This window comes from Triturus cristatus, chromosome 5_1 (genome assembly GCF_964204655.1).
Source record: "Triturus cristatus chromosome 5_1, aTriCri1.1, whole genome shotgun sequence".
NCBI lineage: Eukaryota > Metazoa > Chordata > Amphibia > Caudata > Salamandridae > Triturus > Triturus cristatus.
The window spans coordinates 79,207,217-79,222,666 of NC_140587.1; the positions used below are offsets into that span (position 1 = coordinate 79,207,217).

The window sequence follows — 15,450 nt, forward strand, 5'->3', positions numbered from 1 at the left end:
GCATCCCCAGCTTTTGGAGGGAAGCCTGGCACCCAGGGTGCTCTACCCCTCCCCCTGTGCCAGTTAGAACCAGTTTTCCCCAGATGCTTCTGGAAGCTCTGGCACTGTCTGGTAGGCGGAGCTGGGCTGCCATGTGCTCAGTCAGAGCGTGGACCTGAGAGACAGGGGACCTACTGCCAGGGGTTACCCCCACGTGGGCCTGTGTGCTGGGTCCTGAGCTTATCTGCACCCCTCTGCTGTCCACAGGGCCAGGGAGAGCCATAGTTGGTGCGACGCTGACCTGGGGGAACCTACGCAGGAGTCTTAGGCGGTAGGGCCTAGTCAGGGACCTATACCACTGGGAGTGACAGGGCTTAGGTGCTGCCTTCTAAGCTGCGTGAGGAACACTGAACTAGCCCACTGATCTGGCCCGGCGGGAGGGGAACCCAGGGACGACCTACAGAGACTGACTCCCCTGCCTACAGCCACCAACTCAAACTACCCCCTCCCCTCAAGAAACTAACTCCTAAGTTCGCAGGAACCAGCAAGCGCCGAAGAAGACCTTATAGATTCGCACAGAACTGCTGGGGGATCGACCAGGTACCAGCGCTGTATCACCCCTGCGCTCCCTGACTCCACCTGGGGCCCCCCTGCACTGCTTTGCCACCGTCGTGTGTGGCCTGCCCTGCTCACCTGAGGCGCTATAGCCGACTCAGCGCCGCAGCCCGGCGCCACCGTCATCTTCAGGGCCCCCAGGGGAGGTGCGGGGCCCTGCCATCTCCGTCGCGACCGGGGTGCCCCCCGGTGTGGGCCCAGAGTCTGTTTGCCCCCCGAGACGGCCCTCAGCAATGAGAGGGCCACCGGAATTCAGAGTAGGCCTCTCTAGGCCTGGAGGCCGTTGCCCCATATCACGTGACGGGGGCGGACTGCTGAACGCCGCCCCCGCCGCCTGCCGATTGGTGAGGGAGGCCGCGCCCCCACAGGCCGCGCTGCTGTTGGCGGCTGCAGGCGCGCCTCCACTGCGGCCATCACCGCCGGTCCCCGGGTCCCAGGAGCCCTCGGAGGTCCCGGGACCGGCCTCCTGTCAGCGCGGGGCTCACCGGCCGGCCCTGAGACCCGCCGGAGGCCCCACAACACTTTGCTCCCTGCGCAGCCCCTCAGAGCCTGTTGCCAAGCCCCCTCTCAGCCCGGACATCACCGGGAAGCGCACACGGCTGGCGGGAGGGGCTCCAAGGAGAGCGAGCCCCCCGCCCGGCCGAAGACCGCCACAAGGGCCCCGAGGAGGCCAAAGACTCAGGTAACCCCCGGGGAGGAGGGCGGAAGGCCGGAGAGAGGCCCTGAGTTCGCCCCTCCCCCGGGGGAGACTATCGTTGGGCCCTGTTGGCCCCTACGTGCCCCAGGAACGGGGGTTAATCCACCCAAGGCCCTCTTGACTCCTACTATATGAAGGGCTGATCGTTCACCTCATGAAATGCTTGGATGTTCCATTCTTGCCTAAGGAACTGTTGATTACTTGCCGTAAATGTCATGGTTATTCCTGCTTAATGAAATGCTCTGATGTTTGATTCTTGCCTCAGGGGATATTGTTTGCTAATGCTCCACAGCTGCCTTAAATGACCTGGTTACCCTTGAGGTTTAAGGCCCTAATGTCATGCCATGCTTAGCGCTCTAATTGAATGCCATGCTTAGTGCTCTAATTGAATGCCATATTTAGCGCTCTAATTGAATGCCATGTTTAGCGCTCTAATTGAATGCCATGTTTAGCTCTCTAATTGAATGCCATGTCTAGCGCTCTAATGAAATGCCCTATTTAGTGCTCTAATGAAATGCTCTAATGAAATGCCAAGTTTATTCCCAGTGAAATGCTCTAATGAAAGGCCAGGTTTATTTCTAATGAAATGCTTTGATGAATACTGGGATTGTTGATTACCCTGATTCAGGTCTAGATAAAAGCTATTTGATTTTTACTCAACCTCACTGGTGTGGTGTCAGTCATTGCGTGCGTTTCCTGTCTCAGTGGATGTGTGTGCTGTATGGTCACTTTACACTTAAGCTTTCGGGTGCCTACCTGCTCGCGCCAAGCTACCCCCAGGGGGACTGGTGACCCCAGTTCCTACAGTAACATTTGCTTCCTGACCCAAATTTGGGTCCACATGGTTCTGGGAAAAGAATTAATAACCCCTCTCAGCAATTCAGGTGTCAAACCTAGATTCAAATGTGGCAGGTGGACTCATTTAGTGACCCCACAGCGGTCTAGCAATGTATCTGTGATGCTGCCTTCTCTTAATTGTTCCAGAAACTGCTGAATGTCCTTGTAATAAGCTACGCCGGTAACCGCTGTTGGTAATATAAAGTTTTATTAGGATGAAGTCGGTAGAACCAAGGAGCTCAGAGGAAGCGATCTTTCCAGCAATCCAGGAAAAGGCAAACCTCTGTTCCCTGGATTGCTGGATCTCCAGAAAGGAAGTGAAGTGTCAGCCGCTCACTCAGGAGTGAGGAGCGCCTCACTCAAGAGTACAGTATGAGACACACAAGCATTTAAAAAGCAATTAACACGGCCAACAGGCTTTCTTTTCACCAAAGGGAGTTCAGGTTGGTAGATCTGTCCTGCATTCTTTTTTGGAATTTAAATATGAAAGGTAACTTCTGGGAACTTTGTTTATAACTTTACCCACTTAGCCAGACTACACAACAACTCTCAAGATCAATCATGGACAAACATTTGTTGTGTAAAGTATTGCGCAGAAAGTTAATGCACACACAAAACAGATATCATAAATTCTAGAACTCGACCCAGCTTACCTTCTCATTGTATTCCTTGACATCATTATGAAAAGGACATCCGAAAAGAACAAGGTACTGAAATCCTAGCTCTGTGTAGGGCTGCACAGGCACCACCACAGGGTTCCCGTTTGACAGTTCTTGCATTGTGCGGATCTGCTCACACAGGTGATCCCACGCTCCCCCATCCATGCCCAGGAAAGGCTGAGCATCAATCACCGGGATCCGATCCTGGTTTACTGGAACCAGCGTAACAAGAGCCTGAACCTGAGAGATGAAAAATGTATTTTAATAACCAACAAATGCAGGTTAAGTAGAGATGTCTACTCTACATTCTCTTAGCTTTATAGAGTGGGCCATCTCATTGAAAGGAACATGAAGAACAACCACTTGTGGCTAAAGACGTTGAATGAGCTCGACAGTCTTGTATGGTTTAAGGGGGGAACCAATGTAGAGAAAGAAACTGTTCTTTACCCTGTCCGGTATCTCCAATAATCGCCAGCAATAGCCATTCTAGAGTGTTGCTTTGGTTAATGACATCCGCAGGGCCTTGAGATGCATTGTGACATCATTCACCATATGGCCATTTTAACCAGGAGGTGTGTCTAGGACAGTCGAGGAACTCGCAAACCTCTGTCTATGCTGTCTTACGATCATGAAGCTAGTACCATCAACTCAGCTTTTCCCCAAGAAAGCATAAATATTTAAGTAGTAATCCCTGATCAACAATGGTTTTTAGGAATGTGTATCAGATTGTATCTGTTGTTAACTGCCAAACAACATCCCAAACGTTAGACCTAAATCTTAGATTATCTATAAAATCAATCCTCCTTAAATAAAAAATGATAGGAGCTCTCAAAATCTCCCTCACTCCAAGTTAGGAATGGCCCATGCAGGTGAGAGCAGCGAGGCGGGGTGGGGGGGCTCGACTCAAGATGATCTGCATGGGCTGCTCCTGCTCCTATTACCCCTCTAGTCCAGGCTTCGACACTCTCTAGAAGACACACAGTTTCCTGCTAAGATTGTGAAGGAAGGTCCAGAAAGACATTATGTGGACCTCATGATTACAAGTTTAGTATCCAACGTAACACACAGCTGCTGACTGTTCATGGGCAAACCTGAGCATGACCAGGTCACTTATAATTCAGCAATTAACCAATAAAAGCCACCAGTACTATTATGTCCCATGGCTAAGATGGAATAGTGTGGCCAATGGTCAAACCAACTGAGTAGGAATAAAAGTTGCAACATGATCCAGACACTCAAACCAAAACACTTTTTAGCCGAATGTCCAGTCAAGTGAGCGATTGTCTCCAATGGCCATCAACAGAGCCCATGAACATTCTATTTATGGGGAAAACTCTAAATATGGAGTACAGTCCGTTGCTGAATTTCCTCCTTCACAGTGACATTATTGTGGAGGAAATTCAGACAGTAGATTCTTCTCTGCATTTGGAGCTTCCACAGAAATTGGAGGTCATTCATTTCGCTCTAAAGTTAAATGAGGCCAGAAATTGGTTGCACTCCTAGAGCTCATTCACTGTGATGGAGGTTTGGGTCACACAGGGGCATATCTACAAGGCGGCAATATAAAATTATCGCCGTTTTTGCAGCCGTTTTTGCAGCCGTTTCGGCCGAAAAGCGCCGATAATTTTATTGCTATATCAGCAAGGTCACGCTGTCGCGTGAATCCTCGCCTTAGCGCCTGAATTCCCAACGCCCATCTTTGCATCTCTAATGAGATGCAAAGTGGGCGTTCCTCCCAGGATAACGGGAGAAATGTCGCTAAGCGACATTTCTCCTATTATCAAGCCTCACGCAGAGCAGCATAGCGACAGGGAAAGTAGCGATAACCTCTGTTAGCGCTACTTTCCTTACGCCTGCTTTGAAACTGACTTAGCCATGATATCCTATGGAAGGAGGATATCATGGCTAAGTATGTGAGGCCCTATCAGCAAGCTATCGCAAAACTTCATGGGATTATCGCTGGGTTTCCAGCGATAATCTCACGTTTGGCAGTTAGCACTAGGATTTTTATCGCTTTTGAGATAAGCGTTGCTAATAGCACGCTATCTCAGCGATAAAAATCCACGCTAGCCGGCGATAATTATCTGAGCGCTAAGTGCGCTTAGCAATAATTATCGCCGGTTGTTGCTGAGATGCCCCACAGTCTCTAAAAAATCAACAAAAGGTGATAAATCTGGTGTTGACAAATGGACATCAGACAAGGAAAGAAGCCAAAGTCAAGGGAGAACATTGCAAACAACAGCAAGATATTTGGGGCATATTATCAAGCACGGCATTAAAATTATCGCCGCTTTAGCGGCAGGAAACTGCCGCTAAAGCGGCGATAATGGGCTTGATAATATGCCCTTGTGAATTCCAATAGAAGCCATGTTCACACCAGATAGGGTGACCAACTGGCATGGGTGAAAATTCAGGACGGTGAGTGTAAAAATTCAGGACAAAGGGTCCAAATTCAGGACAAACATTCGGGACAAAGGGTATGTCTTACAGACACTACAAAGGAGATAGCGCAATAGTATATAAGTAAGTAAATAGACAAACATAACTACAAGTCAAAATAAGTTTATATTAGGTTAAAAAGTTAATCTACAGGCCTTTATAAGTTATTGTGTGTTACACAAAAATGTACAGCTTACATCCTTTGTTTTCACATGTCCTTTACCACCACAAGAAGATTGGCAACTAGTCGACTTTTCTATTCTGTCCTCGACTGCAAGGTGAGAGAATTTTATTAACACCAATCCACGTGTTAAAGGAATAAGCAGAAATTTGTCAAAAGAAACAGCCCGATATTTTTCCACTATTCTTGAAAACAGCACTTGTGACAAGCTGAAAATAAAATGTAAAGGCATCTATATTGCCCATTAAACTTCTCAACTGAAACTCATACGGCTGGGATGTATGTGTGATAGATTGCCTCATAGATATGGACAAAGACAAAGCAGGTCACGTCCCTGCATTGCCTTACTCTGCACCAGGGAGGTGTTCCTTGGGCATTGTGGTGGGCTTTCCCCCAGATTTAATTAAATCACGCAAACCTGAAAAAGCACCACCACCTTGCGCCTCCAAAGAGCAGGCATAACAATGAGAAATATTTTAATTTCTCCTTGTTTTTTACTCAATGTGTCCTGCCCAAATAGAAAGAGAAAAACGCCTCTCTGGATTGCTTTTGTGCAGGAAAGTGGCTCTTGCTGCACAAAAACAATCCTGCATGCAATGCAGAAATCCTTGCACCATGGCGGAAGGGTGCCTGCATTGGCATTATGCAGCCCATTCCTGTCCTTTCCACCAGCGCAGGGGGAAAGGACGGGAATGCACTGTATTGCACAAATACAGTGCATTTCTGCCCTTTCACATTTGATTAGGGCGGCGCAGCAAGAAGACTTGTGCCGCTGCCCTGCACCAATTCTCCATAAATAAGCCCCACAGTGAACAATGAGACAGCATGTTAGACAAAATAAACCTTTGGACATCAACATAGTCACCCCACCAACCATATGAGGCAACATAAAACTGTTGGCATGGAAGCCATGAAAGAGCAACATTAACACACAGTGGATAGAATGAAGGAGAGCTTATTATTGTGCAGTTCAAGATTCACAAAAGGTAGATTAATAGCATCCTTCATGTTTAACCTTGTAAAAAATTTACTTTTGCATCCGTTGCGTAATAAAACAACTATGTAAGCACACACTTGTATTAGTAATGTCATGGGCTGCAGACTCAGCAGATGGAGAGATTTCAAGTACTAGCGTTAACAGTTGGAAAGGCAAGTAAACAATCCGCTAGGCCAGTGCCCCATTCTACCTGACTTGGCATCACCACTAACCAACATAAGCCCTATAGTGTTTATGAGTGCCAAGTCCACATTTAGCAATGAGAGTTCTATTGTTTTATTTGCACATTCATGATGATATTTTCTGATTTTTGTACACTTATTTTAATGTTATTCCTGTATGTTTTATTCCTACTTGCCTTGAACACGTTATACATAATAAATAAATTAAATACAAAAAAACCAAAATACAAATTGTTTGTGGAAATGCAGTAAATATCTGCAATGATATAACCTCCCAAAAGAAATGGCAACTCGTAATGCGGTTCTCAGGGTGAGGTAAGGAACCACATGACTGTAAAATGCCTTCAAAATCCTATGTGTAGGTTTTTTGCTCATGAACAGTAATTCTGGAAGACAACGAAACACCCACTTGCTACTCCACACAGTGACACCTTCACATTTAAAAAAACATGCCTTCAAATTCACTCATCCTGTGTGATGTGCTGAGTAACCACATGTCCTGAGGGACACTGCCAATGTGCTGGCATTTTAGACAGTGCATTGGCTTTTTAGCCAACAGAGCTTTGCGTTCTGTAATTTTAATGTATGATTTTAACACTACTAGTATTGGGTTAACCATCCCAGTATGCAAAGTCCATTACCTCCTCGTCCAGTCTTCCTCGCCACAGTAATACATATGAGCCTCCGGCTCCACACAGAACTCCAAGTAAAATAAAAGAGCAGCGCTCTAGTCTCCCCTCCCTCCTCCAATATGGCCCCCAGCGGCTTCAGCCAATCCCATAAAAGGATACAAACCAGCCAGCCCGATCTGTTCTTTTTTTCTGCACTTCTCCGAGTGCTGTGTGCCTGATGGTCAGGTGAGTGGGGCGGGGGTCCTGCTTGAGCAGCCCCGTTTTGCCCTGGGGTATCAAGTTTGGGGGAAGTAGTTGTATAATTTGTGTTATTCTTTGTTCATTACGATATTGCTTGTATTTTTCCCCCTTCTTCTACCTTCGCGCCTCTGGTGCTGCTTTAGCGGACTTTAGTGGCGTTTGTTTACGATCGGGACTCGTACTGGGAGTCCTGCTAACCTGTGTTTGACTTCATAACGGGTGTTTATTTAATTCCCGACCGCGCGTCCTGCTAAGCGGACGTAGTGCGGCCGGGTGCGTTTGCTCTGGGGGCCGGAGGCTCACATTCGCATTCGTTACCTGATTATGTGTGCCGAGTTGATTGAGGTGGGGGCCGGAGCTCCCGATTGCGTCATTCTGCTTCTGTGGTATGCGGATGACTGGAACCTCACGCGTAGAATGGGTGCTGCAGCAGGTCTATACGCATGCGCTCGATTTCTCTTCCGGCATTTATGTTGTTTATTGACAGGCAGGGACTGGCTTGTTCGGTTGCATAGCAACCACGGGGCCTTTTTATACCGGGAGTGTTGTCTTGGTTGCCTGTATTTAATTCACTCGTCCACTTGTGTTTATCTATGATGGAGTGTGGTTCTAAAGATGTTGCTGCTCCTGATCCCTTGGTGGTGGCTTCTGGTTCTTGTATACAGATCCCCTCTATGGACGTGTTGCAGCAGATGATCAATTCTGCTGTGGCTGCTGCTATGCAGGGTCAGGTGCCTGTTCCTCCTGCGAAGCAGGCTACGGTTGATGGCGCTGCGGCTGCTGATTCTGACATTGAGGAGGAGGTTGATGTCAAGGGTCGTTTTGTGCAGGGTGCCGACCTGAAGGAGGTGATGGGTCACATTCGAGAGAACTTGGTATTTCCTGCTTCTGTTGTTCCTCTGGAGAACGATCTATTTGCGCAATATCAACGTCCTGAACCCGATTCTTTGCCTCTACACTCTTCAGTCTTGAGGGTCATGGAGAATGAATGGAAGGATGTGGACAAGGGTTCCTTTCCGCGATTTTTGAATAAAAGGTACCCGCTTCAGGATTTTGATGTGAAATTCCCTTCCTCGGTGAAGGTTGATTCCTTGTTGGCCAGCATGTCGTCTCATGGGACTCTGGTTTCAGAAGATGCTTCTCCTGCTGACCCGGTTGACCGTAAAGTGGATGGTGCGGTGAAGCGCACTTTTGCGGCTGCAAATTTTTCTATCAGGGCTGCTGCCTATGCTTCTTACACTATACAATCCTTGCTTAAGGATTTTCAGTCTCTGTCAGAATTGTTGGACCAGGGGGAGGATGTTTCTTCTACCCTGGCTATGATGGAGCAACAGGTTCGGTTGCTTTCAGATGTCTCCTTTGACTCTTTGGGAGCGGCGGCTTCCGCGGCTGGGTCTTCGGTGGCTGCAAGACGCCAGTTGTGGCTTCGTTCATGGAAGGCTGATGCTGCGCAGAAATATCTCCTGATGAAGATTCCTTTTTCTGGGGTTAAACTTTTTGGGTCACCTCTGGATGACATGGTAAATAAAGAAAACGGCGGAGGACCGTAAACTCCTGGCTCCTGAGAGGGCGAGTCACTTCCGTTCCTTTGGTTCTCAGATGGCTTTTGGACCTTCTCGGAGGGGTCGGGCTGGTCAGCCCTTTCGTGGGAGGGGGCGTGGCCGGGGTGCTCCTTCCTTTGGAAAAACCCGGTTCTCAGGTTCTTCTTCCTCCTCCACTCCTGCACCAAAGTCATGACTGGATCGCTCCTGGTTTGGGTCCGGTTGGGGGTCGCCTCAGTTCTTCCTGGAGTCTTGGAGAATGACTGTATCGGACAAATGGGTGCTGTGGGTGGTTTCAGAGGGCTTGCGTATTGGATTTATCCAGACTCCCCCAGACTGTTTCAGGGCCACTCCTTGTCCCAGAGATCCTGTAAGGAGATTGGCGCTTTTGGAAGGCATCGAATCCCTGGTGGTCAAAGGTGCGGTGATTCCTGTTCCCGTCGGTCAATTGGGGTTGGGTGTGTATTCCATCCTATTCCTGGTGTCGAAGCGCACTGGGGATCTTCGACCAGTGATGGACCTGAAGTGGTTGAATACTTACATCCCTCGCCAGAAGTTCAAGATGGTTTCCCTTCAGTTGATCCTTCCTCTGATATCTCAGGGCGACTTCCTTGCATCAATAGACTTAAGAGATGCTTATCTGCATATCCCTGTTCATCCGGACTCTCAGAAGTTTCTCCGGTTTTGCGTGATGGGTCGTCATTACCATTTCCAGGTACTGCCCTTTGGACTCTGCTCTGCTCCCAGGGTCTTTACTAAGGTTCTGGCTCCTCTTATTGGACAATTGCATGGGGAGGGCATTAATGTTTTTCCTTATCTGGACGACATTTTAATTTCTGCTTCTTCTCTTCCTAAGGCGGAGTTGCATGTCCAGAGGGTGTGCCATGTCCTGGAACATCATGGGTTCCTAGTGAATGTACCGAAGTCCTACCTGGTTCCTGCACAGGAATTGACTTTCATTGGGGCTCTGTTCAGGACTCAGTTGGGGATGGTGTTCCTGCCCCCTCCCAGAATTCTGTCCCTGGTGTCTGCAGTTCGTGCCCTGTTGTTGGGGCATTCTCATCCTGTGAGCCGTTGGTTGAGGGTTCAGGGTCTAATGTCGGCATCATTGTTGACGGTGCCGTGGGCTCGCCTCCACAGGTACCCGGTGGTGTCACACGTTTTGTCGCATTGGGACCCCTGTTCCCTAGATATGAGTGTTTTGATTCCTATGTCGGAAGATGTTCGGGTGGTCCTCAGTTGGTGGTTGGACGCAAGTCATCTGTCCAGGGGCCGCCCCTTTCTGATTGTTCCCACCCGCGTGGTCACTACCGATGCCAGCCTGGTGGGGTGCTACTCTGGGGGATTCGACAACTCAGGGGGTTTGGCCTCAGTCGGTGTTGTCATGTTCCTCCAACTACAAGGAGCTGAAGGCCGTACTTCTGGGTCTGTTGGATTTCTCGGATCTGGTTCAGGGTCACCATGTACAGGTCCGAACGGACAATCAGGTTGTGATGTCTTATTTGAACCATCAAGGGGGGTGCAAGGTTCGATCCCTCAGTTGCCTCAGCCGTCGGATATGTTGTTGGGCGGAGGTACATCTGGAGTCCCTCTCTGCCATTTACCTACCTGGCGCGGAGGACACTGTGGCGGATTGTCTGAGCCGGGTGTTTCCTTCCATGGGGTCTTTGTCCCTGACACATGTGATATTCAGGAGGTTGCGGAGGATGTTTGGATATCCGATTGTCGACCTCTTTGCTTCCCAGGAAAATTACAAGATCAGTTGCTTTTGCACGATTATGCCTTGCCGGGATGCATGGAGGGTGGATGCCCTGTCATTCCCTTGGCCGACGGGTCTATTGTATGCCTTTCCCCCTGTTCCCCTGATTCCGGCGGTTTTGCAGAAGATCAAGAGGGAGGGGTCGTTTGTGCTACTGGTTGCTCCGGGTTGGATGCGTCGTCCTTGGTATCCCCTGCTATTGGAATTGACTGTGTCTCCGGGGTGGGCCTTGCCATTCATTCCTTATCCTCTGATGGGTCCTTTTCTTCCTCTGCCTGTGTTCCGTTCCTTGGGTCTGCGGGCCTGGCTCTTGAGAGGGATTCGTTGATGCGAAATGGCTGTTCATTGGCTGTGGCTGGGGTCATTCCGCAATCCAGGAGACCTTCTACTCTTAAATCCTATGCGAAGCACTGGGATAACTTTGTTTCTTGGTGTCTGTGTCACGATCTGTCGGTGGCTTCTTTGGACCCGGCTCGCATTTTGGATTTTTTGAATGATGGATTTGTGCTGGGCTTAGCCATTTCGACTCTTCGGGCTCAGTGGGCTGCGATTCGGGCATTCCATGTCCTCCCTTTGGTTTCTGTTTCTCCATTGGTTGCTAGACTTTTTAGGTCTCTCTCTTTCCAGCGCCCCCGTCCTATCATATCATGTGTCCTCCACCTTGGGACCTGCCTTTGGTTTTGCGCTCCTTGCAGTTGGCTCCCTTCGAGCCTTTGGAGTCGGTGGGGTTGAAGTTTTTAACACTCAAGGTGGTGTTTCTTGTGGCGATTGCTTCTGCCAGACGTATGGGTGAGTTGGGTGCTTTCCTTCGTTCTGCCCCATTTTTGTTGGTTTTGTCGGACCGTGTGGTGTTACGCCCTCATCCTACGTTCATTCCAAAGGTGGATTCTTATTTCCACAGGTCTACTGAAGTGGTCCTTCCGAGTCTTTGTCCCAATCCTTCCTCGGATGAGGAATCCCTGTTGCACCTCTTGGATGTTCGTCGTGCCTTATTGATCTATTTATCACGCACGTCTTCCTTTTGCAAAGTGGACAACTTATTTGTCAATTATGGTTTATCACGTCAGAGCCTGAAACCATCCCTTTCGACGATCAGTCGCTGGATTAAGGAGGCCATTTTGTTGGCGTATGGTTCTGTTTTGGAGGTTCCCTCCCTTCCTGTTCAGGGGCCTTCCACCCGTTCTGTTGCTGTGTCTTGGGCCTCCTTCAAAGGGGTGTCCATGGAGGATGTTTGCAGGGCTGCTACTTGGTCTTCCCCTCATACATTCATGTCCCATTACCGCCTCCAGGTTGGGGGTGGGGGTTCTGTTTCATTTGCATCTTCTGTTCTAACTGCGAGGGGTGACTTGAGAGGTTCTCTTTTGATTGCTGTACCTCTGTGTATTAAAATTTGTTTTCACTGCACTATTGGTGTGGTCTATTTCCTTACATGGAGCTGTTTGCTTTGGTATCGGCTCATATGTATTACTGTGGCGAGGAAGACTGGATGAGGAGGTAATGCCCCGGTTACTTACCGGTAATCTTCATTACTCCGAGTCCTAGTCTTCCTCGCCACAGTATAGTTTCCCTTCCCTCCCGGCCCTGGTGGTGGCTTCATGTCTGCGGCTTTGATTATCAGATCGGGCTGGCTGGTTTGTATCCTTTTATGGGATTGGCTGAAGCCGCTGGGGGCCATATTGGAGGAGGGAGGGGAGACTAGAGCGCTGCTCTTTTATTTTACTTGGAGTTCTGTGTGGAGCCGGAGGCTCATATGTATTACTGTGGCGAGGAAGACTAGGACTCGGAGTAATGAAGATTACCGGTAAGTAACTGGGGCAGTCACCAAGTTAGTGACATGGTGGAACCACTTAAGAGGTATGACAGACCTCCAGGCCACAAGCATCGCCATGTCGGGCAAGCTATGCTCGATTCTCTGTAAAAAAATAAACAAAATTCTAAGCATGCTTTTTAAGTTCACACCATCTCGCCTCGCATTGCTGTACCTCTAAGGAGCATGAGGCCCGGCAACAGAGATGAGGAAAAAACACATTCTGTGAACCTCCATATTCATAATTTTTCTAATTTAACGACTTCTCCTCACCACCTCCTCTGCTCACCGTTTCTTTCCAGTCGTCGAAAAAAAAGATAGCCCATATTTAATGTGATGCTGCCCATTGGAGGAGTTGGGAGCTAAAAATATGTTGTCACGTGGCCACGGAAAGGTGGAGAGTGCTTAGGAACGAGTACACCAGTGGAAACGGGAAGAGAACAAAACAGACAAACGTCAAAAACAGGAAATAAATGCACGCACACGTAAAAGAAATAATCATGAAAAGCACGTTTTTTCAGCTTTATTAAGAGTTCGATAAGTTGTTTGCAGGGGGTTAATAAAGACTGTGACTGACTCTGTATTCCAGTTCTTCAAGGTCTGAGAGAGTTTGCTGCACTGTGCACAGCTGTCCCCAAAATGCAGGAGTTGGACCCTGTAGTGTAAACACGAATCGAAAGACCTTAAGTGTGCTCTGCAGATCCTAAAGCAATCTAATGCTGGGCACCCTAAAGCTGTTCTCATTAGTCCTGAAGCATTAGGGCCAATGAGAACCATCGAGCAGCGAGCACTAGGATTGGCTTATATGGCTTTCAAGCCAATCCTAGGTAGCTTTGAAGAGTGAAGAACAAACCAACATTGGTTGGAAAGCACAACATCATTGGCCGTCATCTAAAATCATCAAAATGACGGTCAAATGGCGTCCGTTAAAGATATTATCACGGACAACGGACAGGAGGTGAAAATTACGGACTGTCCGTGAAATTTACGGACGGTTGGTCACCCTAACACCAGAACATGGGCTTCTTTTGGAATTCTTAAGGGCATATTATCAAGTCCATTATCGCCGCTTTAGCGGCAGTTTCCTGCCGCTAAAGCGGCGATAATTTTAACGCCATGCTCGATAATATGCCCCTTAGTTCCTCCGAATAGTGTACCACTGATTTAATTGCAGGGCAATGATACAACCATTCTTACACATTTAATCTTGGAGTAAATTCTTATATATGGGTGCTAACAGATCAAAAAAATCACAAGGAGGGACGGAGGGCAAATCAAGGGCCAGCACACACGCCCCCAGGAATGTAGGCACTGCGGGGGTTAACGTTAGTCTTCTGTTACAATCACTAGACATCTGTGATATCACATCATGCATGTGTTCACTTTATGCCGCCACAAGCTGACCTCTGTCACCGTTAGTGAGTAACATGCCACCTTTATCTAGATCTGACCACAGCACCACTCTACGATGGCGCTGAGTTTGGAGAGGAGTTGGCCTAACGACTAGGGCGGTTGAATTCGAATCTGTGGAGTTGGGTTCGAATCTCGGCAATGACACTGAACATCCTGTGATTCTTAGCAAATCACTTAATCTCCCGGTACCTAACAAAAATGAATGTGTCCGTCTGTAACGCAGCTGGCGCTCGTGTAAAGCGCTCTGATACCCGTTTCGGGTCAAGTTCGCGCCATACCCTGCAAAAATAAAAGGATGGCACCCGCCTCGTCCCATGATATCACACTGGTGAGCACGATACAGACGAGTAGCTATCCAACGCTTTCCCTACTGTTGCACTCTCTGGAGTGGGAATAGTAATTTTTACCCCTACGCCATCTGACGTTTTCCCTACTGTTGCACTCACTGGAGTGGGAATAGTAAATTTTGCCCTCCCGCTATCCAACGCTTTCCCTACTGTTGCACTCTCTGGAGTGTGAATATTAATTTTTACCCCTATGCTATCCAATGCTTTCCCTATTATTGCACTGTCTGGAGTGGGAATACTAATTTTTACCCTCCCGCTATCCAACACTTTCCCTACTGTTGCACTTACTGGAGTGGTAATAGTAAATTTTACCCGCCCGCTATCCTACGCAAAAAATATTGCATTTTTTTAATTAATATTACGTTAATATATGTATTCTTTTTATTTTTTTTACTTACATTAATTATTTATTAATTTTAAAGTAATGTAAGTATTTTTAAGTATGTTTCAGTTAATTACATGTTTTATTTCATTAATTTTACATTAATTTTAAGACATTTACAATAATTCGATATTGTGACTAACTATATTTTTTACAACGATATTTTGGATTCTATATTTTTGTACTTACCTGTTTGGAGATAGGGCTTCGATATTTTGGCATTCTATATTTTTCCTTCAATAATTTGGCAATTCGATATTCTTCTTCTCGATATTTGGTCAGTAATCCACCCAAACATGCAACACTTTCGCATGCTCATCATTTTAGTAAGCACCAACACTGGCATTCAATATTGTTGCTGTTTTACCCTTTTCTCCTTTCTTCTAGGTCAGTTGATTTACCGATTGCATTAAGGTAAGACTATATACCATCTTGCATTGGAATGGCACGGCACTAAGTGACACCAGCACCCCAGACAGCCCTTCCTTTGAGTAGTTTAGCTTTTTTACATTTCACGGTCCTGGCGAATTGCCTAGATCATTCATTACATTTTTGGCAATAAACATGTTGACCAACAATTGTGCTCAGAGCCAATATGGACCATTAACTCCTTCAGTGCCCATGACGAGATGGTCTCGTCATGGAGCGCGGTTGCGCTGTGCCCATGACGAGACTATCTCGTCATGAACCCCGCCCGCTAATGAAAGGGCCGGCACAGGGCGGGGAAAGGGCGGGGCACTGAA

General features: G+C 47.8%; 1 protein-coding gene across 6 annotated transcripts in view; it reads right to left on the minus strand.

The window, feature by feature from the left end:
- The window catches only part of LOC146830241 (uncharacterized), a 649,260-nt gene that overhangs the window by 389,379 nt on the left and 244,431 nt on the right, over positions 1–15,450 (minus strand). For all 6 annotated transcript variants that reach the window (XM_085604449.1, XM_085604447.1, XM_085604446.1 and 3 more), the window contains exon 4: positions 2,782–3,027. In XM_085604449.1, coding sequence (XP_085460575.1) covers positions 2,782–3,027 — 246 coding nt within the window. The remainder of the gene's footprint in view (positions 1–2,781; positions 3,028–15,450) is intronic.